General features: G+C 38.5%; 1 protein-coding gene across 4 annotated transcripts in view; it reads left to right on the top strand.

The window, feature by feature from the left end:
- Positions 1-689: 689 nt before the first annotated feature.
- Positions 690-26,715, top strand: part of nectin1b (nectin cell adhesion molecule 1b) — a 214,762-nt gene continuing 188,736 nt past the window's right edge. For all 4 annotated transcript variants that reach the window (XM_052582553.1, XM_052582557.1, XM_052582556.1 and 1 more), the window contains exon 1: positions 690-1,445. In XM_052582553.1, coding sequence (XP_052438513.1) covers positions 1,391-1,445 — 55 coding nt within the window. In that variant the 5' untranslated portion in view covers positions 690-1,390. The remainder of the gene's footprint in view (positions 1,446-26,715) is intronic.

Below are 26,715 nucleotides of genomic sequence, written 5' to 3'. Positions count from 1 at the left end.
CCCCCCCCCCGTTCTCTTTCTTTCTCAAATATTAAGGATCATCGAGATTTGTTTTATTTATTTTATTTCATGTTTTGTATGGCGTAAAATAATCAGTGCATTTGTAAGAGAGGGACTGCATGGCAAGTCCTGTTCACAATTACAGTTTCTAGTTTGCCTTTGTGCTTTTCCATTCTATCCTGTATCAGATAGTTGGCCATTGCACTCTTACTGGTAGCTATTTGTCCATCATGTTGCTGCTTATTTACATACAGTTGTGCTTGTGCCCTGTTAGTCAAGTCAGCCAAAATCGCTAACTCTTTACTGAATATGAATGATGTCAAGTAAATTGCTTGGTCTTTTGAAGTTACTGTAAGTATGAACACCATTACAAATTGTCACAACATTAAAAACATCACATAGCGTACAGTGTGGCTAAAAAAGTCATTGGGTAGGCTATATTTGTCAGCTGCTATTTATTTGTGTACCAGCAAACCTAAGAAACCTACCTGTGTGTTGGGGAAATAATCCAAAATACTGTAGACCATCATTGTTCATAAGCTAAAACAAGAACAGAGCCGCTTAATATAAGCGGACATGGCAACAATGGACTAAATCCTCCTACTCGCGCTTCAAGATAGTGTAAGCCCCGCCCTTTTCTGACGTCACCCTGATTCGGATCTTTCTGCTCGCGCTGGTATCAGCTACACTAGAACAGTTCAGGTTGTGGCAGCAGTGCCCGGAGTGCGCCTAACCGCGGAATTGTTGCCATATTCTGGAGAATCGGTCCGTTTTCTCGGAGAAAAATAATAATAATAATAATAAATATAAAAATACTTGGAACGGATCTCACGTCCATTGATACATCTTCAGCACCCAACTAAAAAATAATCTGATAATCCCCAGACTCCCAAACTGGAACAGACCGGGACCGTTGGGACTTCTAGGACATTTTCTGATTACTACTGCGCAAAAAAAGTACAGAAGAATCGTATTATACATACTTGTATTGTGGAGCAAACGGATCGGATGCATTAAACGCCCCGTTATCCAGGGCACTATACACTTCTGTTTCGAGGGGGTTGAGCAGCCGCACTGGATTCAACGCTTGGGATGCGGGATCCCTGAACTTATCTGCTTCTTATGCGCCTCGTCGAGCGGACTTTTCATCTGCAGAATCAGTGAGAGTCGATGCGCATTTTATAGTCGGGCTTTGGATTTGATCTAGATTGCTGGCTGTAAACTCTCCTGCAGAAGTTGCACTGAATACAGTTTTATTAACAGTTGACTTTCTGTCGTATAGTGAAGGGTGGACAGAGGTGGATTGTGTTGAAGTTGCATGAATCACCGGATCGCTCTTTGCAGATCGCGATATATCAGATCGGATATTTGGCGCAAGGCGTGAAGAGCGATGGCGATGCTGGCGACTTTTTGGATAGTCCTGCTGGTCGCGTTAAACGCTCCAGGTAAGTCCATGAGCTCCATTGAAGCTTGTTTGGTCAGTCAGGAGTCTCAAAAAGACTCAACCGATCTATGCATGGTTCATAACTGTGTAAAGTTAAACTAAACAATGTTATGATACAGTGTTGACATAATTAAGATAAATGAACTCAAACTCAACGCGTGAAAGCATAAAATGCAGGCAGATGGCGATAGTGGTGCTAGAATATGTGTGCTGCTTGTTAGTTGTGAATTATTGGAGAGCTCAGGTAAGGTCCTATAAGGGTACAGAGAGATGAGTAAATTAGTTTTCAGGAAATAAAGGGTATTCATGCTTACACATAAAAGTGAGTATTGTGATTAGTGTATATCTTTATTTAGTTATTTATTGGGTTTTTATTTATTTATTTATTTATTTGACGGTAGCCTATCATTTGACGCCAGATATCAAATGAGTGGCATAGATGAGAAGGATCAAGTATCCCGAAGCGATGAATCATTCTCGTCACAAATTGATATGGAAATAGCTGCTGCTTTAATCATTACATAAACATTTTGTATCAAGTGTTTACTGTTTGAAAAAAAAAAAAAAAAAAAAATATATATATATATATATATATATATATATATATATATATATATACGTATATATATATATATATATACGTATATATATATACGTATATATTGTTAAAATATAAAACATTAAAATACAAAAAAAAAAAAAAAAAAAAACGCAGTTATAACTAGAATGCACCTCTTGATGTCTGCAAACTGTAAAAAGTAACTCGGGCATATTTTTTTTTTATCATTATTTATTATACTGTTAATAAATTAGCTATTTCAGGGGGAAAAAATATTTGCATCATTCATATCACCTTTGTTTGTTATCATTGGTCTATAAAGTGAACACTGAAAAAGCAATCAATTGAACTTAAATAATAATAATAATAATAATTGTTTTGTGTGTGTGTGTGTGTCAAATTGCACACAAATATTTTATTTTAGCATTAAAATTAGCTGCATTTCTTTCTTTCCTTTTTCTCCCATGACTCAACATTCTGTTTATTTATTTATTGTAATAACCAATTAATGCTGGCAATTAATACAGTTCATAATGTTCTGAGGTGTAGCAGCTATTGTTGTAGTCAACAATGGTTTGCAATTAGTGAACTTTCTCTTGGCTGCCAGATTAAAGCACTTGCTTTGTCTGTGATTGATATATGGGTGTGACTCCTCTGTGAAGATCAGAGAAGCTGCCTTCCTCGTTCATCCCCTCTACCTGAACCTTCCTTCCTGTGAAACAAATGCAACACATGCAGTGACACAATAACCTGATTTAAACAAACAGTCCCCCTTTTAAAAAGCATCCTGTTCTTTTATCAGCAAGTGTATTCAATTCATGTGCATCCCCCAGAGTCTCTAACAGTCCTACTTTTGGCCCAGCATTAGGTGACTTTTAATAAACCGCTCTTGAGAGTATATTTTCCAATCAATACTGCACTGCTGACCTCTAATGTTGTAAACAAACCGTCTGATGTATTGGCTGGTCTTAGAGCACATCTCTGACCTGCCCCCAGTGGCTCTGTAGAGGAAGTTAATCCAGTCAAAACAGCTTTTAGGGGCCAGCTGAGTGAAAGGCTTATATGATAACACTTTCATTGGGTGATTATTCCTTGTATCATCTCACTTTTAACACTCTCGAATGATGGAGAGAATATCATTTAAATGATGTTTTGCTTCTCAATGTACTGCTGCTATTTGGAGTGATAGAATGCTTTTGATTTTATCGCAAAGTTTTTTGTCATATATGGCACCTTGTACTGTTGCAAATATCTTAGCTTGAACATGTTGCCTTTGGCGTGACTCCAGAAACAAAACAGCCTTGTTTGAACCACACAGTGGATAAATGTTTGTTCGTCTCAAAGGGCTGCTTTCAGATTAAGTTCTTGTAGACTTTTGTTATGTAATCTAAACTTGCATGGCAAGATGATACAGGATCTAGAGCTAGAATTCTGCCCAAGCAAAAATTGTCGATGGTAGCACACAGTATTAACAGAGTCAGCAAATTTGAGCATTTGTTCCTGTGGGTAAGTTATGACTTCAGAAAAAAATTATCTGGCTTGCGTTTCCCACTGTTAGCAATGACGGCTAACTTAACATAGCAAAATATTTCACCTTCTTGGCATTAATGACATGCACAGAACTATTAATTTCTTCCCAGGCTATAATTTAAGACTTCAAAGTCGTACAGAATAAAATCCCAGGGCTTTTTTTTATACAAAATGTCACAAAGATCCGTTCAGACAAGATCCTTGAGCAAACAAACCCAAGCATGCCCTGTTGACAAGACACCTTGCAAATCTAAATGATATACACAAGCTGGGCACACTGAACACATCCCTCTTTGTTCACCTCTGCACAGTGTTTACTAGACACTTGCCATGCAATTAACAGCTGGAATAGGGGTCTTAGAAGACATCTGGTTATTGTTTCTCCTTCTGAAGCAAAGCAATCACTCAGCATAAATAAACTCTATGTGCACATGTACATGTCAGAGCTGGCAGGGCTGTCCTCTGTCTGCATTCGCAAACACGTGCAGCTACACGTACAGCTGAATGCTTAATGCTGTTTCGAAATCAAGTAAAATAATGAAGCGTAATGAATTATATGGATGCTGTGATTCGACGCCAAAGGCCCTTCCATTGAAAAGCATGGACAGAAGTGTTGAAATGTATAATGTTATCTGCTCTGGGAGTTACACCCCCATTTTTGCCAAGTTGGAACCCGCCAGACTAATCTATTAATAGGACAATTTGCATCGTGTTGATTGTAATGCAGCCAGAGGAATTAATCGGGAGCATTGATAAAGCCTGAAATGGCTCAGCACTAGCACAGATCAGTCAATAGATTGACACGTTATGAACTCGCAAGCTTTTTTTCAAAGCAATGTTCACCCAAAAATGGAGATTCTATCATGATTTACTGAGCCTCGTGCCTTTCCGAACATGTGTGACAAACTTTCTTTTGGGAAACGTAATGGTCAGTAGTCATGAAAACTGTTTGCCAACATTTTCAAAATATGTTCTTTTGTATTTCACATGCAAGTCTTGCAGGTTTGGAATAACATGAGGGTGGGTAAATGATTTTGGGTGAACTATCTCTTCTACTTTGTTAATAGGGCTCTTCTACTTTAACATGATGGTTTTCTTCCAGGAATATACAAATGCTGCTATAAAGCAAGTATGGTAAATTTAACCAACACATGTTGGCTGTGATACAACATGCCTGTGCTGCAATTCCCCTTGTTCATATAAAAACAGATCTAAATCTTCTTTGTGGCTAAAATTCTTCAACAAAGCAAAAAGATGGAAGACAAGAGTAATGGAACGGACTGTGCCGTTTGATAGTGATTACATGACTTACGACTCTCCCTTTAGAGTAAAACAGATGCTACATGGATAATTTTGTCTAACCTCCATTGTCTGGCGAACCATCATTCGTAAATCATAATTTCCTCCAGTGATACCTTTTTAGCAGTACCTTTTCTATTTACAGAATGGAAAACGTTTTAAAGCTCAGAAATAAGCATTCATCATGGTTTGGCCCAGTTTAAGGAGTACTTCATGGAGGAGCTATGATCTATACCTTAATTATTTGAACCCACCACAAACATCAATTTTACTAAGAAGGCTGGTTCAAGGTGAAATACCCAGGAAAATAGTTTGTGAGTGTGTGTCACAATCAGCAGAGTTAATCTAGGGTAGAAAAAAAATGGCTAAATGCCAAAAAAAATGTTTTTTTTCAGCTGTTTTTAAAGCACTTTCAACTACTGCATGTACAATATGAAAGGTGGTTTTATCAGGAAAATTTATGTACGAAATATGTTCAATATAGATGCTGAATTTCTTCAAGAATTGAGTCAATTAAAAAAAATTCTGGTGCATTGTGTGTGTGTGTGTGTGTGTGTGTGTTGGTGATATATATATATATATATATATATATATATATATATATATATATATATATATATATATATATATATATATATATAAAATAATAAGCACAGTAACTTCTTTATTTCCCTTTCTTTGAAATAATGTGCAATGATGAAATGTTCAATATTGTGGTTAGAATGAAAAATCAATAGGGTCAATTCTGATTTCAGGTCTAATATTTTACTAACCAGAACGTCACACAATAGAACTAATACCCGGTTGGCCTTTCCTAACCCATGAGTCCTCTTTCCTCAGAGCACGACAACTGATTCTGTGCGTTCTGCTCTTTGATCACAAAGTCTTGCCTGATTTGTGTAGAGATGATCCTGTGGTTCATGTAAAAGATCAGGATTATTTTCCTGGCTGGAGGAATCGTGTTTGAAGTGGTTCAATCAGAGAGAGAAGAAGAACATCTTGTGATATCCCCCCCTTGCGTGTTTTGATTATCCCATTGACTGTGAAAGCCATATTTGAGTGGCATTTTAAATTTGTGAGTTTTGCCAACGCTCTCTAAATTGCTGCGATGAGCAATATCAGATCGCCCGGGGTCTTCACGAATGTGCACAAGAAAGAATACAAATCCGTAAAAGAGTTCAGCAAGGGGAAAATATATGTCGTTTGCTGCAAAAGCTTGGCTCTGTTTCACGTCAAATGGCTTTACGCTTTTCTTTATGTGCAACAACAGGAATTCGGTCATTCAGTTTGAGGCCAAAAGGTCAGCCTATTAATGTCAGCCTGGTTTGAAGGTCTAAGTGATATATAAGCTGTTGTGACCCCAACAATAGATGGCTTAAATAGCAAACAAGTGTGTGTGTGTGGGTGTGTGTGGGTGGGTGTAAAACCATCACTTGCTCCACTCCACCCATGAGAAACTAGGGTAAATTCAGGCAGATGGTTAACACTCCTCAATTGTATATCCAAATGTGTTGAAAATCTGTTTTATTCCCAAGTAAACCGTTCATTACTTTTGCATTAGGTTACTCGCTTTGACGTGAGTCCCATAGCATTTTAAACCGTTTTCAGTTCACATAAGAATATATTATGTAAGCGTGAACTGAAACGGTTTGGGTTAAGGGACTCGATTTAAGCAGTTTCCGTCACACTTTGAGGCCCTTTAACACTTTTATAACCGCTTTCTTTGACTGTGTTTAACAATGAGGTGCATTAAAAAAGCCACTTTCTATTTATTGATTTCATCTGTCAGTGTCCTCATTCATCGAACTGGAGTTTAGTCATGCATTTTAAATGACTTAAGATGGCAGTTTTATTTATTTATTATTCTACTAAGAGAATTGTGTTATTCCTCCCAGTAACCTTGTTTTAATATGCTCTATGCAAACTGTTGTTTTATTTAATTGAATCTGGCCTTGTTCAGTATTAAACACTCTTTTCCACGATCCTGTACTGAAGTCTAGTTATCGAAGGCATCTGTTTGCTCTATGCAAATGCTGCAGACTTGGCGTAGATGCTGGCTCCTTTGTAGACACGATTTAAGGTATCATAGGTGAGCTCCCAACATGAAGCCTGTCCCAAAATATAATTATGTTGCCTTATAATCTAAGGTGATGTCTTGTAGCCAAAAGGAATCATCACACATAAGCTTTTTATGGAGAGAGCACTCCTACAATTGCATTTTGACCAATACAGCAATGTGCAAGTATGCATGAAATCTGTTCAGTATTGAAAACTTGCTTAAGAACATTCAGTAGACTGTTTTACCCAATAATTTGTGCATTTTATTTTTAGTGTACCATGTTGTTATGATGGCAAAATGCTAATTACATCTCTCACGCAGATGTCCTAATCATTCGCTTATGGGGGTCAGTTTCAGTTAGTAGCAGTTTTGGAACAGAGCCATTGGTATTGTTATCTGGGTAAATATAGCTTTTAATTACTGCAGTGTAAAACAAAGTAAGGTGTGATTTACAGGTGAGAGAGCAGGTTATCGTATACCCCTCATCATCAAGCAGCTGTGATCTATGGGGTGTGCCCAGCCATTCCTGAAATTAACAATCTAGAAAGCTATTAACATGAACCGTAGTCCTCAGCGGTGCTCAAGATGAAATTGACTGTGCCAAAACAGCAGCAGCATACTATATCCATTAGGCTTCAGTGAGCAGTGTACATTGTCTGCACAAATGTAAGAGATCACAAAAAAAAGCATCATTCAAATATGTCACACTAGATGCTAGTCCGTGTAGTTCTGTTTTACAGTTGTGTCGATGGGTACTTGCCTCCAGTCCTTCATCATGATGAGAACATGGTTGCAAAGGTGAGGTTTTCACAGCAGAGCATACATGAATTTGCTGTTTGTCAGTGGCGACACTTTTGAATTCTTCAGATACACTGAAAAAGAGCTGTTTTAGATTTGAAGAGCTGGAAATGATCAAGAAATGTGCTGTGTGTGGGGTTTTCAAAAAACTAGATTTCTATCATTATTAGATCATGAAAAGTGCGGGATTCAGCAAAATTGATCACGATTATCATCTCGCATCCCGATGGTGACCCCCATTGTCCAAGGTGATCGCAAAAACCTTGAAGTTGGAAATGGTTTATTGTAACTTTCAAAGCAAATTAAAATTGTGTTTTTGCATTGTATTTTAATGTTTAAATTGATTTATTATGACACTAAAAGCTGCTTGTCTGAGGATCCCGGAAACGCAGGTGACGTCATGATAATTTCCCTTCCGTCATGATAATTTAACTTCCTTTCCCATTGCTGTTTAATAGTCTAAACTGAGTTGTGCATTCTGGGGATGAGGAAGGCTGGGAACAGTCTATCCAGTATACTCCCTCATATAGATGATTGCCTTTCAGGCTGGTTAAAGCTATTTCCTCAACTCCAAATGCTCATCTTAGTTGGATTAAACATTCTGGGGGAATGAACACTTCCAATGATTGATGAGCATCAAGCGCAGAAATGCAATTATTCAGGATGTGAATTTGTCTAGCTCTGAAATGTAATCCAAGTAATAACTTGGCACCATGCAAACTTGATTCCTCAAAATGTGAATAATCTTGCTTTCAGACACCTTTGTTTACCCACTAGGCTTGTTGCTTATTGGTGCTTACCTTGTGAAAAACTATCTGTGGAGGTTCTGGTATCCAGGATTTACTTCAAGTAGTTGCTCTCATTTTTGGTTTTGTAATATTTGCTGTATACAAAATGTAGCATTTGATTAGGTTGTTTACCATGGCCAAAAACACTTTTCTTGACTAGCTGATTTCAGATGTTTACAATTGGCTCGTTCGGACTGAAATTGGCCCAAATGGTCCACAGTTTCATGTCTTTGAGCTGATTGGCTTGTTACATGCGCCTGCAATTTCCAGTTGAGAAGAGTTCTTATTTGAAGTGGATCTTTAAAAAAAAAACAAAAGCCAGATGAAGCAGGGTCATAAAAAAGGACGTTGATCCGAAGCAGGTGTCTCCCAAAGGGTCATGGAGCTTGTAAGGGTGAAAAACCTGCAGAACTCATCAGCCAAACCTCCATAAGCTCTGCTTAACCCCAAGAGGTCACAGGAAAAGTCTTTTATTGCATGTCTCTCTGTCTGTTTGTCTGTCCTCCTTAGAGAGAGATAGTCATAGCTGCCTGACAATGACACATGGCTCTGTGTTTGGCGGGGGCCGCTCACTGGATGGAGTTCTGCTGTGAAAGTGATTATACAGACATTTGGGTTGGATGGTTAAACATTAGCATGCAGATGAGAGCTCCATCCAATTCCCTTGGAGTAGCTGGGTTTATTTGGTACTGGGGTGATGCATGGAAAGCCGCCCCGAGCAAAGGAAGAACACTGAGAGTGACGGCCAAATAATATTACTATGGTGAATTTACCTCATGGACCACTGCTAGCAAACCCTGCAGACTGTTAATGCAGCATTTAAAATGCTGGTTGGAACTCCTGTGTTGTGCTCAGTGGGAATTTTGATGCAAGCGCAATTAATTTTTGTATCTTATTAATACGGATTAGTATTTTTTTTTCTTTTTTTTTTAAGCCAAAAAACGTGAATCTTATTCCTCAACCACCAATAATCAAGTTTAAATAAATACTTCCTGTGCTTGCAAAGCTTTTTAGCCTGTTTCTGCCACACAATAATAATAACAATAATAATAATAATAATAATAATAATAATAATTTTGACTTTTTATTATCTATTATTTATTATTTTTGACTTTGACTTGAGAAAACTGAATTCAAATGTTTTTAATTAGTTTTTTTTTTTTTTTTTTTTTGAATCAAGGAACTCTTAGTGTATATTTTGCAGTTCTAACTTTTCCCTCCTCAGCATTGCAATAAAAAAAAAAAAATATATATATATATATATATATATATATATATATATATATATATATATATATATATATATATATAATAATTTGTGAGATATAAGAACTGTACAGGTAATTCTGTATGGAAACATGCTTCCATATATATCTGCTTTTGGCACTTTAAAAAGTCTCAAATTGAAAACTGAAGTACGCCAGATTATCATAGTCAGCTGAATCCTTAGTTTACAACCAGCCTGCAAGATGAGAAATTGCCATGTGCATCCTGTGTGCCTCGTGATTTGCATATTTTGTGTGCAAAAAAAAAAAAAAAAAGAACAGTAATTTATTTTTATTTTTTTTTGCCCAGAATTCTTCCTGAAAAGTTTCTTAGTGGTACACAAATATATATATATATATATATATATTTTCTTAAAAGGCAGTTTCCTTTTGTAATGCAAATATGTTGCATCTGCAGGACTTCCGCTGTTGTTTTTCAGCTGAGTCTGTAGTGCACATTTAGGCGGTGCTGTCTAGATGTGGCGTAGCCCCTCGATGGTGAATTAAACATGAGTGAGAGCTCCTGATCTAAATAATGGAGTGGATGTGACAGCACAGAGTGTTTCTGCACTGCACAGCTGACTGCACAAATAACACTAAAAACAGAGTAAGTGCTAAATTAACACACATGCGCACACATACAAGCATGTCCTTTTTCTCTTTGTTTGTGGAGGGTCTTTAGGTAGGTCTGTGAAGTTTGTTAGTGGTTTGGGTTTTTAGGATAAGGTTGACCTGAAAGTGACATTCAGCATCCTTGTGACGTCTCAGTGTCTGTGTGCACCTGTGTCCGTCTCTGCGCATCTACACACACTTGTTTTCCAGGTTCCTGATCACACAAAACTCTCTGTTCCAACCGTCCAAATGGAGTTCTTGTTTCATCTGCAAAGCACAGGAGCAATTTTCTGCTTCAAACCCCTGAAAATCCCGTTCTGTTTCAAGTCAAAATGCTTCAAACAGCCGACTGAAGAAATAGGAAATCAATAAATGGGGGCCAATCTTGCTTGTGCTGTTCTGATTTGGTATTAATCTGATTTAGCGATTCTCATCTCGATTTAGAGATTAAATAGTTAAGCCCACCCATCCTCCCACCCTTGGTGTTCCACTTACTGAACAGATACTTCAGCTGTATTACAGCAGTTTCCCCTCCTCCTTCTGTTGGCTTCTCTTATTTTCTCTTCTTTTTCTTGCAACATTTCCAGAATTGGCTCCTTTTCAATTTATAACTAGAAATTTGAATTGAACTGGCCAGAGGATGATGAATTAGAAAGGCAGGAAAAGGAATTACAACTGAATGAATTTTAACACAGTCACTCGAGAGGAATTTCATTAGTCCAGTATTCACTAGTTAATTTTGCTTAATTATGGCTGTTTATTCACTGAAATGCAGAATATGAGACCACTAGTAGATCTTTTAATACATTTTATTAACTAAAAATTATATTATTAGCATAATAAGAATGTGTTTTTGCTTTTATAATTACTATTTATTTTGGTCACACTTTATTTTAAGGTCCAATCCTTGCTATTAACAAACCATTATATGACTTTTGTCATAATAAACTCCTAATTTGCTGCTTACTATTAATTAGTAAGGTAGCTGTTGAATTTAGGTATTGGGTAGGATTAGGGATGTAGAATATGCTAATGAATATTATGTGCTTTATAAGTACTAATAAACAGCCAAAATGTTAATAACAGGCATGCTAACAATTAGTTGGTTAATAGTGAGAACTGGTCCCTATACTAAAGTGGTAGCCTACCATTATTTTCTTTATGCTCATTTCTAGGTTTAAATCAGATCTTCAGTTCAGCATCCTGTTTCCTCAATCATTTCAAATTCTGGAATTGAATTTGAATTGTCAGTACATTCTTTATTCGGTTCTGAATGGTTTACAACCCCGGCTGTGTCATCCATGGATCAGCTCATTAGGATTCCTCAGGTCCTTTCCTTTCAGAGGTCGGCATAAATACGCCCACACAAGGCACACATTTCTCTCTCTGTTCTGTCCTTCACTATCATCTCTCTCTCTCTCTCTCTCTCTCTCTCTCTGTCTTCATGAAAGTCTTAACTTTGCTCAAACTCATGGTCAGCACAAGATTGAATGGTTTAGGGTGCCAGGTCACCCATTGCTAGTAAATAACTAATCTAAGTCACGTGTCCACTTTTATTAACTTCTGGATAAAAAAATAAATAAAAAATACCATATATATCGTCAGGCTGATTTGGCCAAAATTGGAAGCAGATAACATTTTGCTTTATATTCCTTTCAAACAGGATTCTCCTTTTCTATGCCAAAAGAGCTAAACAGTGATCCATCATCACTAATTTACCTTATAATGTTTAGATTTTAATTGAAACATGATATTGTAGATCAAAGGTTTGGTTTGAATTGGATTGTTACAAGTATATTAATACATTACATTACATTAATTTATCATTTTAAAAGTATATAAATCATCTAGTGAAAATATTTAAGTCATCTTATATAAAAAACTATAATTATTATAAATGTTATAATGTATTTTGCATAATACAGGTTTAAGTTATCATTGTATATTTATCATTATTTTACAGATTTCGGTATCACTGCTTCTCTATAATAAAAAAAAAATATTTCTGAAGTGAGTAGGAGAACTTTATAGCTGTCTATCAAATGCTGTCTATGTAAGGGTTTATGTTGAGTCTATATCAAGTCTTCCACTTCATAGGCTCCATATGAGATAAACCAGTGAGGGCTCTGCTGAGAGGCATCCAGCAGGGGTAATGGTGTCACGCTAGAGAAGTGGGGCGGTTAGTCAGAGCACTGATCTAGGATTGAGCGATTGGATAATTCCAGGCCTGCCGTTAAAATCCCGTGTATGCCTCTGAAATAAAATAGATCAGATTCTCACACATGTACACACACACACACACACACACACACAGGCCCTTCAGACTGAACAAGTCAATTTACTACAGGCAGCTGGGCTGATGTGCCTCCATTAAAAGAGACATGCACTGGCGATTACTGGACTGCGCAAAAGCATCAGTCAGGGGAATAGAGGGGAGGAATTCTGTGAATATGGCTGCAGTTTCCTGCCTGTTCTCTCTTTAAGGGGACAGTAAGTCTATGGGACCTGCATTGGATCGATGTGTGTGTATGTGTGTATGTTCTTGTGTAATTGGCAAATAAAAGATCGGATGAAGGGGCAACAAGGACTGGGGTTGCGTATCATGAATTTGGAATTTGATCAACCTAAGCCAAAATGTACCAATAGAAAAACACTTGAATTGTAGTCAGATTGAAAACAGTAATGTACTCTAAATAAATCGTATTATTAGAGCCACGTTTGAAGAAACTATAAAGTAGTGATGTTTTTATTGGATGAAATATTTACATTAATGAGTTTTGATAGTTTCTTGTTTAATATTTACAGGCTGCAGATTGTTAAGAGTTCAGACCATGGTTCAATCCAACAATATAGTTGTAGCAAGAAAGGTAGGGGAAATGGGTCTGCTTTAGAAAACAAAAACAGGCTTTAGTTATCCTGCTTGGCAGTGCACGTCTGCTCCCACTGCGTCCCGCTAAGACACTACACTGACTCGGGCGAGTGCTTGGATAGACCTACCTAAGATCAATACCTTCTCAGCTATCTCCAACTGTTCTGAAATCCCAAACCAGCTACCGATTGAGATGTACAATTTGGAGGTGAGGGAATTTTCTCTCTTATATCTGCTATGGCCAAAAATCCAGATCCTTGTTTTTTGGAAGGCTGTCTTTTTCCATTACTTGCCCAGAATTGGAGTAAACTTTTAATTCATGCTGATTTTTTTTCTGATTGGCCAGACAGGTAGAGATATAGACAGTTGCAGAGTGTAAGAAGAAAATAAACTGAGGGATGGCTTGCTGTTTTGGCATTGATCCTGTTCTGGCCTGGCAGGCTCTGATGCCAGAGTAACTAATGTAGTCTGATATTGATTCACCAGTTTTAGGCATGGCTGCACAGCTCCATGTTGCCGCTTCATTTAAAGAGGGAAAATTTCGGCCCAAATGCACCCACACATCCACCACCGTTCTAGCACTTTCTGTGTTTCACATGTCTGTGGGTAGTGGGTTCACAACAAATTTCACCTTATTGTGTATGTGTGGGGTTTAGTATAGGGTGTCAGTGTGTAGCTCTGCAATAAACGTCTGCTGAATTGTTTTACATCAAACGATTAACAGTAGTTATGCAAAGTTATCATGTGATGCCTCAAAATGCTGCCTACGTACACAGCTCACTAGATTTTGGAACATAACTTGTGATTGTGAGTGACAGATGGAAAGCAAAAAATAAATAAATGAAAAATAGAAAGAAAGAAAAAAGGAAGAGAGAAGCTTATAGATGTCATCCTTTACTGTGGTAGAGAAGGGATAGACAAAGGGTGAGAAATAATAGTGAGGTGTTAAAAAATGAGGGAAGAATATTCTGTTCTGCATTGTGATGGCCACGCTAATGCCACAGACTGCCGATATGTTCCACAGCACAGATTCATTGCCCCAGCATAATCATTCAACCCTGACTTGCCCCAGGCAATTTTTACTCTTGGCCCGGGGTGACTCTTTGTCCCCAAATGCATTATAAAGCCTGCCGCCTCACCTGTGATTAAATCACCCGAGAGCCACCTGCAACAGGGTGTGGTTCCTTTCTTTCACAATAATAGTGCATGTCCCCAGTGTCTCAGACAGCAGTGTGTATTGACATTAAAAGCCTTGAAATCTGATCTAGTGGATCGTTTTATCGCAAGCTGAATGTGTGATGTAGATAAATGCCCCAAGTAAAAGATAGGACCATTTGTAATATTGCTTTAGACACATTGACTCATGTTTGTTTATGAAATTGATAATCCACATCTTAAGTGTGTGGTTATATGTGCAGTGAGGTACACTGGCACATTTCCATTCAATGGGGGTGGCCTATGTATGATACGTCTGGTCATATGGAATTTTTAAGGTTGTAATCTTGACTGGTAACTCATAAAGTTGCTGGATCAATCTCCTTTGTGCAGATGAGCAAGACACTTAACTCCAGTTTGCTCTTTGGGGCTTTTCCCTGCCCAGGTCCAGATGCTGTGTCATTGCATGCATATCATGGAAACAGGCGACAGAGAAATGCATGCTTTTATCTAGATAGGTGGAGGATTGGCACTCCTAAAGCGAACAACTAGGCATGGTTCCTGTCACTAAGGATAAGCCAAAGACATAATACTCTTCCTTCTCCAGAACCCTTTCACCTCGTTCTCACAGAGGATCCACCCTTGCCCCTTCCTTTCGCACCTTCTGAGAGCAACTGTAATGTGCTGAGCTGAATGGGAGGTGTATCTCTGGCTCGTTTCTTGAGGCGTTGTGGTTTAGCTGTGCCATCAGCCAGTGTGGAAGCCACAAAAAGCTGTGATGCCAGTTAAAGTGGGGAGCCAAGTCCTTGTTGTGCTTCAGTCTGTTCCAAGAGTTATATCTGACTAGGGAGAGGGAGGGGCATTCACTCATACAAGCTAAACAATCTACCTCCCAACAACATGCACATAGTTAGAGACAATGTAGCACCCTGTGATGCCTATGGAAGCATGGGTTCTGATTCTACACTTCCAGCAGGTTAAAAAGAGTAAGAGGCAAAGTTTTCCTTGCCACGAAGAACGTTGGTGCCGTCACCGTTTGCCTCTCTCTAAATCCAAACAGATAATTTGTTCTCTCCCAGCTGTTGTTTGTCTACCCACAGTTGATGGACCAAACTCATATTTGGCTGGTTTGTCCTGCTAGGAGCCCAGAAACTGTACTCAGGAAAGGGCAAAGTGAATTTCATGGTGAAAATTAAGCAAAAAAGGAACTCAATTCAGTGCCCCATACTGTTCCTATGACTGCAAAAAAAAAAAAAAAAAAAAAAAAAAAACTGCAAGGTCTTGGATGTGACCCATCCATGCTTCCAAGTTCTGAGGTACACTGTAAAATGACTTAAATCTAAATGTTTCCTTTGTTAATTCACGGAAAACAGATTTGCAGGGGGGATGGGAGGGCTGATCTACAGACATGATCTGTAGGGATATACTAGAGGTGCTAGGGGAGTGTTATACCTTTTAATGAACGTCCATTCCAGGGTTGACCACAGTTCACGCTTAGATCGTCTTTCTGGCCCAAGCCGTGTTCTTAAGCAGCAAGGGACATCTGAATGGTTCAAGTCTCAATGGTTTTCCCTGTGTCGTTAATCTTTTTGACTTTTTTTTTCTCCTGCCTTTCCCCTTGTTTCTCATCTGGATCGTTTGGACCACAAAACCCCTTAAAGTTCCTGCAGCAAACACTTGATCTCTGCCACATGTTTAAGCAATATGTATAAATTTATGGATTCATAAAATGATGTGGTCATTAAACTGGCTTGTTTAATCTCAGGTTGAGCCTGTGTTTGAATATATAGATATATGAAAGTTCTGGTGGAACCCACCTGGGAAACTCAGAACTTGAATTAGGCCCATGGTGTTAAAGGGGAGCTTCTGGCCCTACCGTTTGTGAATTAACTACTACTAGAATAAGACGAAGAAGAAAATGTGGAGGCAGTGCCAGGATGCTACTCTTGTGGAAGTGATCATGTGGTGTAAAGATGTAGGGGCGGGGAAGAAGTGGAAAGGGTTAATCCAATTGGCTGGGATTTGGTAACATAATTCTCTTCACTAGGGCTCCCGACTTCAGATGTTATAGATAGATACTCTTTATTTTTTTGGGAATGAGTTCTCAGTGCTTTTTCTCCAGTAGGATCCAAAGCATTTGAGCCCTGCACAGTGTTCCTGCTGTGCCTCAGTGATGTGAGGGGGATGGATAGGGCATTTGTTTTTGTTAAGGGAACGGAGAGTTCGGCGAATGAGGGATGCGATGATGCATGAGTCCATGTGTGCAGAGACACACATGTCAGTATGTTTATGAGTACGTAAGTGTGCCTGTGTATGTGTGTTTATACTGTGGACGTGCAGCAGAGTACAGTCGGACACATTCCCTTTGATCCTGACCCACTTTCTTCATCTCTCTTTCTCTCTTTCTCTCTCTTTCTCTCTCTCTCTACTCTGCACTCTCCCCCTCTTTAATTGCTGCTCAGCACACTGAGGCCATCTGTTCCGCCAGGGCCAGTCGCCATGGAGATGCTGGGAGGCTTTTCGGATTTGTGACGGCACTGACCAACAGGGAAATAGGGGTCAGGGGTGTGTAGTATGAAGCAGTCATTGGGGCACTAGAACTGTGCCACAACAGTGCCATGCCTGGGATTCCAGCATGGGATTGGCTGACAGACGTACATACCCTTCCTCTCCTGCTGTTAGCCATTAGCACATTAGCATCTGCATAAATAAACACAGCCATAGTCCTATAGATTAAACTGACAGTAAACAAGTGAACCGTGTTACTGAAAAAAGTAACCTTAGTCAAGCTATGTATTTGATGAGGTACTTATAGAAGTATTTCGTTATTTAGCTGTGTTCATCACAGAACAATGAGGATAACAGCATCTGTCAATGTTAAACATCTCAACAAACCAACACATTACAATTAATCAATTAATTTGTTCAGATGATCGGTGGATAAAAATGACTTGTTAGTCCTGAAAAAGCTAAGTATATATAGTCCTGTTTAGTAATGTAGTTAGGTTAGTTGCAACATATTCAATGTCTTACTGCCAAAAACAAAGTTATTTTATTTTAGTTGTTTGAATAAGCTGTTTCAGTGTCTTTATTTATGCTGGGCTTTATATGGTAAAAAGAATGAGTAATAACAAGATAAGGTGTGAAGTCTAATCCTGATTACAGTCATTAAAAGTGATGTTCATAATTTCAGTAATCATATTTTTAAACATTCACTGCATGAACAATTCAGTATTTATTCAACTGATTTAAGAAAAAACTTGCTGTATATTTAACTATGAATATTGATAATTCCTGCCCAGGACTTTGGACTTCAGAGTTCAGCTGGGTTTACCTCTTTTAACCACATTCATTATAAAATATACAGTTCCTGCAGAATGGAAAACTTTAGGTTGACTGACCACAGATAAATATATTTATTAGTCACGCAAAGGCAGCTTCTACTTTTACCAACCACAGCATGAATAATTCTTCATTTCATGGACAAACCCAATTGAAAGGCGGTGATTTCTCATCCAAATGATGTGTTTATTAAGGGTCAGCGATACCGTTTGTTTGTTTGTAGTCTTGTTTGAGGTTTAATGAGATTGTCTGATCCCGGTGCATGGAGATTAAGCCGGTCCCTTGTATGAAGATGCCTGTGTGTTTTTGTATTGCTTTTTCTTTAATTGCCTCTCACTGACACACATCACTGGAGTGAGGTGTTAAATACAACACTCTCAGTTTCATTTTCCCTTCATGTCAGAGTTGCCACACCTGCCCTGTGACGTTCTGGAGCATCAGGAACATATTAGCCTCATGCTCCCTGCTGCCGTGAAATATTCAACCATTCTGAACATCCTCCAGCGATGCTCCCGAAGCTTGCTTCTCTAACTTTCAGCTGTGCTTTGATCTATGCCATTCGTGGGCTCAACAATTGTGTTTGCTTGGGTGTGCACATGGCTCGTGGTGTTCATGCGAATCCCGTGCAATTAACGACGGCTGCCTTCCTGGCATCTTGGATGCATGAAATGGAAAAACTGTACTTTAGATGATGGATTTGAGTAGCGAATGAATCAGTGCGGTGTGCTTGTTATATTTTTGCACCATTTAGTTATTCCATGTTTCCTTTCTTCCTGTATCAGTGGTTCTCAAACCTCTCCATGAAGTACCCCCAGCAACTGCACATTTTGTATGTCTCCCTATGTCTGACTTCAGGTCTTGCAGTCTCCATTAATGAGCTGATGAGTTGAACAGGTGTGATAGATGAGGGGACATACAAAATGTGCAGGACTGGGGGTACTCCTATATTATGGGAGTTGGAATCTTTGTTGATTCTGTTATTGACTGTTCACATTGTATGTAGAATTACGATTACTGACCAAGCTTCCAGAGCATTTCTTCCTGTTTCTTTAGTCAGTTTGGCTATTTTGAGCCAATTCTGCTCATATGTATACTCCATTTCATCAGGAAATGGTTGCGACTTTAAACTATGTGTACATTATACTTTGTATATTTATTGAGCTTATAGTTTTTGAGTCCATTAAGTGCCAGAACCAATTGTGTTCATCATGTTTTATTCCACCTGTGTAACATGACAAATCCAGATGTTTCTGTGCAAATGTGGGGGAGGGGCAGTTGGGGGTGGTCCTGTTTGGTCGTACATGCAGGGATCAGGATTAAAGCGCTCTCTCTGGAATTAATCAAGCCAGTGTCTGGACAAAGCAGAGAAGGAAGTGAGTGCAGGTGTCACCACGGTTAGCATGGGCTGTAAATAATGCTGCATCTCTCTACCACTTTAAGCTAATATTTTTTTGTCTTTGTCACTTAAAAAGTTAGTGTATGTGTGTGCATATGTTTGTTTGGACTTTTAAAATGCCCTGGAATTAAACTTCTTGTTGTACACATTTCAGCAGCAGGGTTTCGCTGAGCCAGCTATATGTAATGATTTGAGAGATGAAGCAGAGATTGAGAGAACTGCAGCTGCCGGCCCATTGCCCAGGTCTTGATTGTGTGTTGATTTGGGGCCATGTTGAAACGTTGCTGTAATTTATGTGATACTCCGGAGTATTTGCTGACTCTGCGGTTGTGTGATCTTGATTTGATACAGTACGTGTGTTTGTGTGTGTCTGTGCGACTAGATGAGTGAGTAATAGTGGGTGTACATGGGCTGTGATTTGTTTAATACATTCTCCTTAAGATAATGAGAGAAAAATCTCAGAGGAAAATTGTACTGCTCAATGTTTACTTTGTCATCGCACAAGATACTTTATATAGTTCTCGGTTAAGTGTTCATTGAAGAATCAATTTAGTTTCAGAGGTTTCTATTGAAATTCCCTGGTAGAAATAAAACTATAAACCATGTCACTTGAGGATATACAGTACAATTGTATAGTTATAAAACTATTGTGGATGTCATCAATGTCAGATCATTTGATCTCAGAAAAATCTGATGACAATTACTTGAGTTCATATTGAAAACTATTCCCATAAGAAAGACAAATCACAAATGAAAGAACTTTAATATCCCAAATTCTTAAATTTGATGAATGTTTCTCCTGAGAAAAATCCTACAGTAATCATATGTCTCCTCACTTAAATTCTCAAATGCTCATAAATTTGCCAAGGTTCCTTAAAAAATTTACAATCAAAAGTCATAAAGTAGATCTTAAAATGTACTATTCATATTTATTTACCAAGATAAAACATGGCATAAAATGCATCCTCTGAGAAATAAACAGTTCATCTTTTCACTGCAGATGTAGCAGTTTTAGACATTGTGATAGTTTTCTAACTCTTAAATTCTAAGAGAAACAACTCTTATGAGTAATTGGCCGAGCTGGTCATTTGCTGATGTCCATCTCTCAAAATGGCCAGATCATCCAAATAATCACTGTGGCCAATATGTTGATCCATCATTAACATCCATGTGTGTGTCCACTCATAATATGTGGGCAACCTGAGGATATCCTGCATAAATTGCAAGCCTACCTTTCCTCTTTGAGATCTTCTGGTTCTTGTTATGTATGAGACCTGCCTCTCTCTCTCTTTCTCTGGCCTGGGAGGTCCTATGGGAACAGAATGGAGATGCATTAAGCCACTCACTGTATTTACTTGTGCTGAATTGATGCTGTTGGGTGGGGGCAGGCCCAGGGCGGCGGAATAGGAGATTGATCAGCACTGAATGTGTGTCAGGGGAGTCTTGACATCCACAACTGCTTTTCACGCATCCAGGCTGGAAAATCCATCATTCAAGAAGCCCCACGCCAGTCCTGACAGCTCACGCTTGCCACAAAGATTAATCAGATATCAACGGTGGAGCCAGGATACATGGTCAGCACTTTATGATAGTGTTTTCTTGACAAAAACATTGTGTTTGTCAGATTTCTTGATAAATGACAGCTCATCACCCGCACTGTGACTTGAACGTGTGTGGGTAAACTGAGAGCTTGATAAGTACAGGAGAATAACGCAGCATTATTCGCTGCCGTAAGCATGTTGCTGTTCTTTGCATATGCAAAGGTGCGAACGAAAGGAAGCACTAGAGGTGTTACAAATCATGAGGCATTGCAAAGCTGCAACTACACTACATATCATAGGATTTTAAACTGTCCCTTGGGGCTTTTATTTCACCTAAATGAAGAGCCTTATTGGGTTTGTGTTCAGTACAATGTCAGTGTAATACAACTTATGCCATCCGTGTTTGGGAGTGTCTGTTGTATTCATCAGGAATGGCTGCAGACATACTGAAGCATCTCAGTTTTGATGTTAAAACCTGTTATTATAAAAAAAAAAAAAATTGAACCGCAGACAAAAAAAAAGTTCAAGTGAAGACTTTTTGCTAGATTCTGGTAGTTAGCTTGAATCTATAATTGTCACTTTATTGCAAAAAAAAAACAATTAAAAAAAAAAAATGTATATATATACCATTGTTTAGATTTGTATCGATTTTAAACCATTTTAACCATCCTTGAGTTTCCATCCAAAAGTAACCGTATTATGAAGCATAACATTACCGTAATTTAAAATTACCTATCTATGATAATAATAATGCATGGTGAACAATTTACCACCCACGTCCTTTTTTTAATTGAATTTATAAAATGATGCTGCATACAAAGAGTTTAGTGCAAAGAGAGAGCGAGAAAAGCCACATTTAGGATATTCCAGTTGCACTCTTTATCTACCATTACAAAGAGGGTTTTGCCATCCTCTTCCAGAGAAGGAGTCTGCTTTTTCCAACAGAAAGCAATTCCCTTCCACAGTGAAAAGCTGCCCAGCTGCGAGAAAAACAGATAAACTGTCATTAAATGCTACTTTATATTTGAATTAAACGCATTTCAAGCTCTGTTTGGGGTATGATAGTGCCTCAAATGCTTTTGTTACCTCTTACTTTCTTTATGTGTTTGCAAATTGGAGATAATGACTACAGAAGAGCCTTTTCAGATGCCAGATTTAAGGATCGTAACTGTGCATAAACAAGAAAAATGGGGATCAAAGCCATTTCAGTTTAAATCCATAATGCTGCTGTAACCCTCTCTGGCGTTTTTGACTTATATCTTCTCATTTAGATCTTTTCATTGAGACATAATCTTGCTATTTACGGTCCTTTTTTGGTTTGGCTTTGCCAAATAACTGGTCACTTGTCTGCTGAGATGCTTTGCTTCCAGAGCTATCTGCCATCTCTTTATGGACTGCTTTATTTAGTTGACGTATTTATTAGCAGTGTCTGCAATTGCCATTTTGTATTCCACACCTGACATGAAAAAGTGTATATACGTTTTATATTTATAAAGAAACGGTGCAGCGAGAGACCCTTGGACGTTTATCAGTGCCACAGCAACTTGAAAAAAAGCTGATTACATGCAACTGACTCAAGGTTCCTGGGGAAGAAGGCCACTGATTAAACCGCGAATGGGTGAAAGGTTGCATAGGACACAGGGAAACGCTTCCTCTGAAGGTGAAGATGAAAGATATCTCTTGCTGCTCTTTCTTTTCACTTGCCAGCCATTTAGTAGTAATGAAATGCGGAGTGATTTCGCAGCTACAAATCTGTGACGGTCTATGCCCTTATCATCGCAGAGGGCATTCGTCTACCCAGTGAAGTTCACATACCCGTGTTGGATATTTCAAATGAATGAGCCCTCTGCAACTGCAGTCGATCAGGTTTACACTGCCTCGGTTTGTTTCGGTTCAGCTCTTTAGAGTACATGATGTATATTTAGCTGCTCGGGCTGCGCTTTGTCCTCAGTTGCAGCTCGGCTTGTCGGAATACTGAATGGCGTAAAGCAAACTCAGATGGTGCTGTGTGTCCGGCCCCGAAGCGTTGCAGAAGGGATGCTCTACGTGCTGGAGGGGGTCACGTGTTGACCCCATTGTGCGCACGAGTTAGTGCTCGACAGAAGCACGCACCCTGCATATCGCCCAACCCCTCGCTTCCTCGGATTCAGGCCACTCCCCCAAGCTGCCACGCTCAGACTGAACTCAGCACATACAGCTAATTGATTGATTTGCTTGAATATCCTATATGGAGATGTCCCCATCCCTGCTCTGAGCCATCGGGGGAGAGGAAAGGATTAAAAAAAAAAGAAAAAAAAAAAAAAAAGAAAAAAAGACGGAGGCCTAGATTGAGAGTGAGAGACTGCATTAAAAAGGAAGGGTTTAATATTTTCATCCCTGGGAAGGAGCTGTCACAATTCATTACTATACTTCATTGCCCACACCCCCGCAGTTTTTCTTCTTTTTTTTCTACACTAAATGCGGCACACAGGGTTGATGTGCTTCAATATGGCAAGAAACAACGAGAGAGAACAAGTAGAGCACATTGGGCAGTGCTAATGACAAAAGCACATTGCTCCTAAGTCAACATAAACATTAATAGGTTTTACACCCCATTGCAAGCTGCCCTCTGTGTGTTTAGATAAGCCATTGATGACCCCTTCATTTGACTACGACCCCCTACATTTGGTCAAAAGTTGTTCTAGTCATCCTTAATGTCTTGACCATATGGTGCTTACATCATCTCAGCTTCGCCTCCATTCCAGTTGGTTCACAGCCTCTGAGTGTTGCACTAACTGTACCAACCCTTGTCACTTGATCAGGACTTGAAGTAAAAGCCAGCAATGGGGCCAAAAGTGTGAGTGAATCCTTTCCACTTAAGTGTCATTTCTTAGCACTGCCAGGTGTGGGGAAGACCACTTGGCATGTAAGGGCCTTTCAATTTATTTCCAGAGGTGAACTACACAGAGAAACGTTCAGAACTTGACTTATTTCTTTCTGAATTGAATCTGAATTGTTGTTGTTTTTTTTGTGCTCCGCAACACAATACATTTTTGCGGTCAAGATTATTAAATGTGAGCCTGTCGCAGATTCTACCTCCTCGAAGAGCACTCAGAATATAGTTTTTATGTGATTCTTCTTCTCCAAATTGAGTTTTCCTTCTGTTTGTGAAGCCGTGAGTCAGTGGGAACAGATTAAAATGATGCAGCATCTCTAGAGATACTGTTTTCATTTCATCGGCACAACTTCCTGCATCAGGGAAAGGAATGGCCTGTATTTGGTGGCATATGTGTGATAAGATATTACATGATGTATTTTGCCAAGGTCAAAGTTGCACTTGAGGTGCATAGTGTTTTTCAAACCCTATTCGGTTTAGATCATATAAAGACAACCTAAAATGAATTTACAATGACAAATAAAAATAAATAAATATATAAATATTTTGTCTGACATTGCTGCTTTATATATATATATATATATATATATATATATATATATATATATATATATATATGTATATATATATATATATATATATTTATATATATATATATATATATATATATATATATATATATATATATATATATATATATATATATATATATATGTATGTATATATATATATATATATATATATGTATATATATATATATATATATATATATATATATATATATAAAACCAAATGCATTTCACACTGTGCTGCCATTATGGCAATACCCTGCAAATGATTCTCATCGTACCTCTAATCTGACAGCTCAGCCAAGCGTAACAGTCATAGTTCATTACTTTTCCATCTATTGCTGTAATCTTCCACCTCACGCGGGTGAACCCTGCTGTCTATAATGCATGTGGTGAGCCATTGCCATGCATGTAAGGGGCTTTTCGAGAAGGATGTTGTTTTTGAAGATGACAACGATGATGATGATAGTGATGCTGAGCTGCCTATGCTTCATGCCCCGTTTCGTGCAGAATGGCATGGTACCATTCTTCCTAGTCCTAGAACCCTTGGGGCTGACATGTCACTCTCTGACGTCTCTCACACATGCCGCATGGGTCCTAAAGCTCCACGTGAAGTTCCACAAGAGGAGATGCAAAGACTCTGCTAAGAATTAATGATTTTGCATGCGGTTTTCGAGTACCAGATCGTCTTACTTTTAATACAGAAAAACAGAAAGAATGTTCTAAATGTTTTATCAATGTTGAAGTTCTGAATTTATTGTATTACACAAGGCGACCTCTTGAGTATGCTAGTATACAACCAGACAAGATTAAAGCCTATCATTTTATTATCAATAAAATGACATATCCATAAGAAAATGTTTAAGAATATTTCAAGAACTTTCCTAAAGGAGTTTCTGTTTTTTGTGCATCTGGCATTTGATTGTTCTAAAAGTATGTAAAGCTACACTGCATGTTTGGATGTATGCCCAGTATAATGTTTTCTCCTTGATTTGATAAAATACTGCTGCCATAATTGCAATGAAATGAGACAAATTAAATGTCTGTCTTAAAATTACAATATAGCGAAAAGCAGATGCTAATAGTGAAATGGTAAGTGCACCATGCAAAAAAGCACTGTTTTTGTGAACAAGGCACATTCTTTAATGAACCAAATTCATTCTAAAAATAAAGACAATTATGAAAATACCAGCCTTGTTAAACTAGATTGTGGATGGGTTATGAATAAGATACAAATGTTTGCATCAAAAGATTCTTCAGCAAGCAAGATTAGGATTTGTAGACAGGAAACACTCTGTTTAATGTCAGGTGTGATGAATGTTCATGTACAAGTTGCTCATGTTCACTCACTTAATTTATACATGTCATTACATGATTTAATTCACATAATCAAGATTACTTGGTGCGTTTGCGTATGACTAATTACATAACTACACTATGCAGCTAACATGTGAACCTGCGATTACATAGAACCTTTTTTCAGTTTCAAGCCTCTGGCAGTACAGCCTTTATAGCCTCAGTGTACTACCCAGAATTCCTTCTCTGCAACATTTTATTCTGCATGCGTGGATGGTACATATATAGAATCCGATCAATCACAGAGTTTTCGTTTGTGCGCACTAAAACCGCCTCACGTGAATAGTGCAATCTATCATATAGGACGCCTTCTCATGGTATTTCATCCCTGTTTGGGAGCTGCATGTGCTGTGGCACGTTCAAGAGAGATATTCCGCCTGATAGGGAGCCGCAGATGTTAAGTGAGTGTGACGCAGCAGGGCTGGAAGACTCACAGGGCCTGACAGCGTTCCCAACTACTGAACACAAGCACCCTCCACTATGGACGTGGAGAGAGGAAGTGGGGGTGGACATTTTGTTTTAGCACACGCTGACTCATGCCGTTGGATATGACAGTAAGCCAGGGGTTAAGGTTAGGACACGAAAGAGGGAGTAACACAACAAAGGATCTTCTGTGTTCATCAAACGTTCAGGCAGGCGTGCTAGTAATAGTTAACTCTACAGTGGTAATGTCAGGATTTTAAATGTTTGCTCTTTAAAATGAGTGTTGCATCAAATACCATCTGAAATGGTTGCACGGTTCACGTGTCTTGCTCTGTTTCTCCTGGCTTCACATTTGGTTTGGTAACATGAAAGACTGTGCCAAAATGGCTGCTCTGGTGTTTTTGTCTTTTTACTAGCTTTGAAATCTTTTATTAGGGAAGGCCTTAGATTTGGGAAAATAAGACCATATTTCTCATTGTGTGCCTTTTACTCCATTCTTTTATTACGCCTGGAAAAATGCTCACACAGACTGCAATGAAACAGTGGGATTTAAACGTGACTCTTGTTTACTTTGCTTTTCTTTGTATTTTTGGTGGCTTTTTTTCAGGTTGCAGCTCTCATTTTCCAGAACAAAACAATTTAATGCTCCAATAAAACTGTCACTTTTAGCTCTGGGACTTGTGGTCTTCCACATGCATGCCTTCAGCTTCACAGGTGCTGCTTACCCAGTTTTATGCTTTTTAATGTCCTTATGGAATGGCTGGCCTAGTGCAGTTTTCTTTCCAGTGTTCACTTATATTCCAGTTGAAATGTGAAGTTGAAGAAGGGCATATCA

The sequence above is a fragment of the Carassius gibelio genome, chromosome B18 (assembly GCF_023724105.1).
Source record: "Carassius gibelio isolate Cgi1373 ecotype wild population from Czech Republic chromosome B18, carGib1.2-hapl.c, whole genome shotgun sequence".
Lineage (NCBI taxonomy): Eukaryota > Metazoa > Chordata > Actinopteri > Cypriniformes > Cyprinidae > Carassius > Carassius gibelio.
Note: the sequence above shows the minus strand (reverse complement) of the source record. Positions and strands in the feature narration are given on the sequence as shown.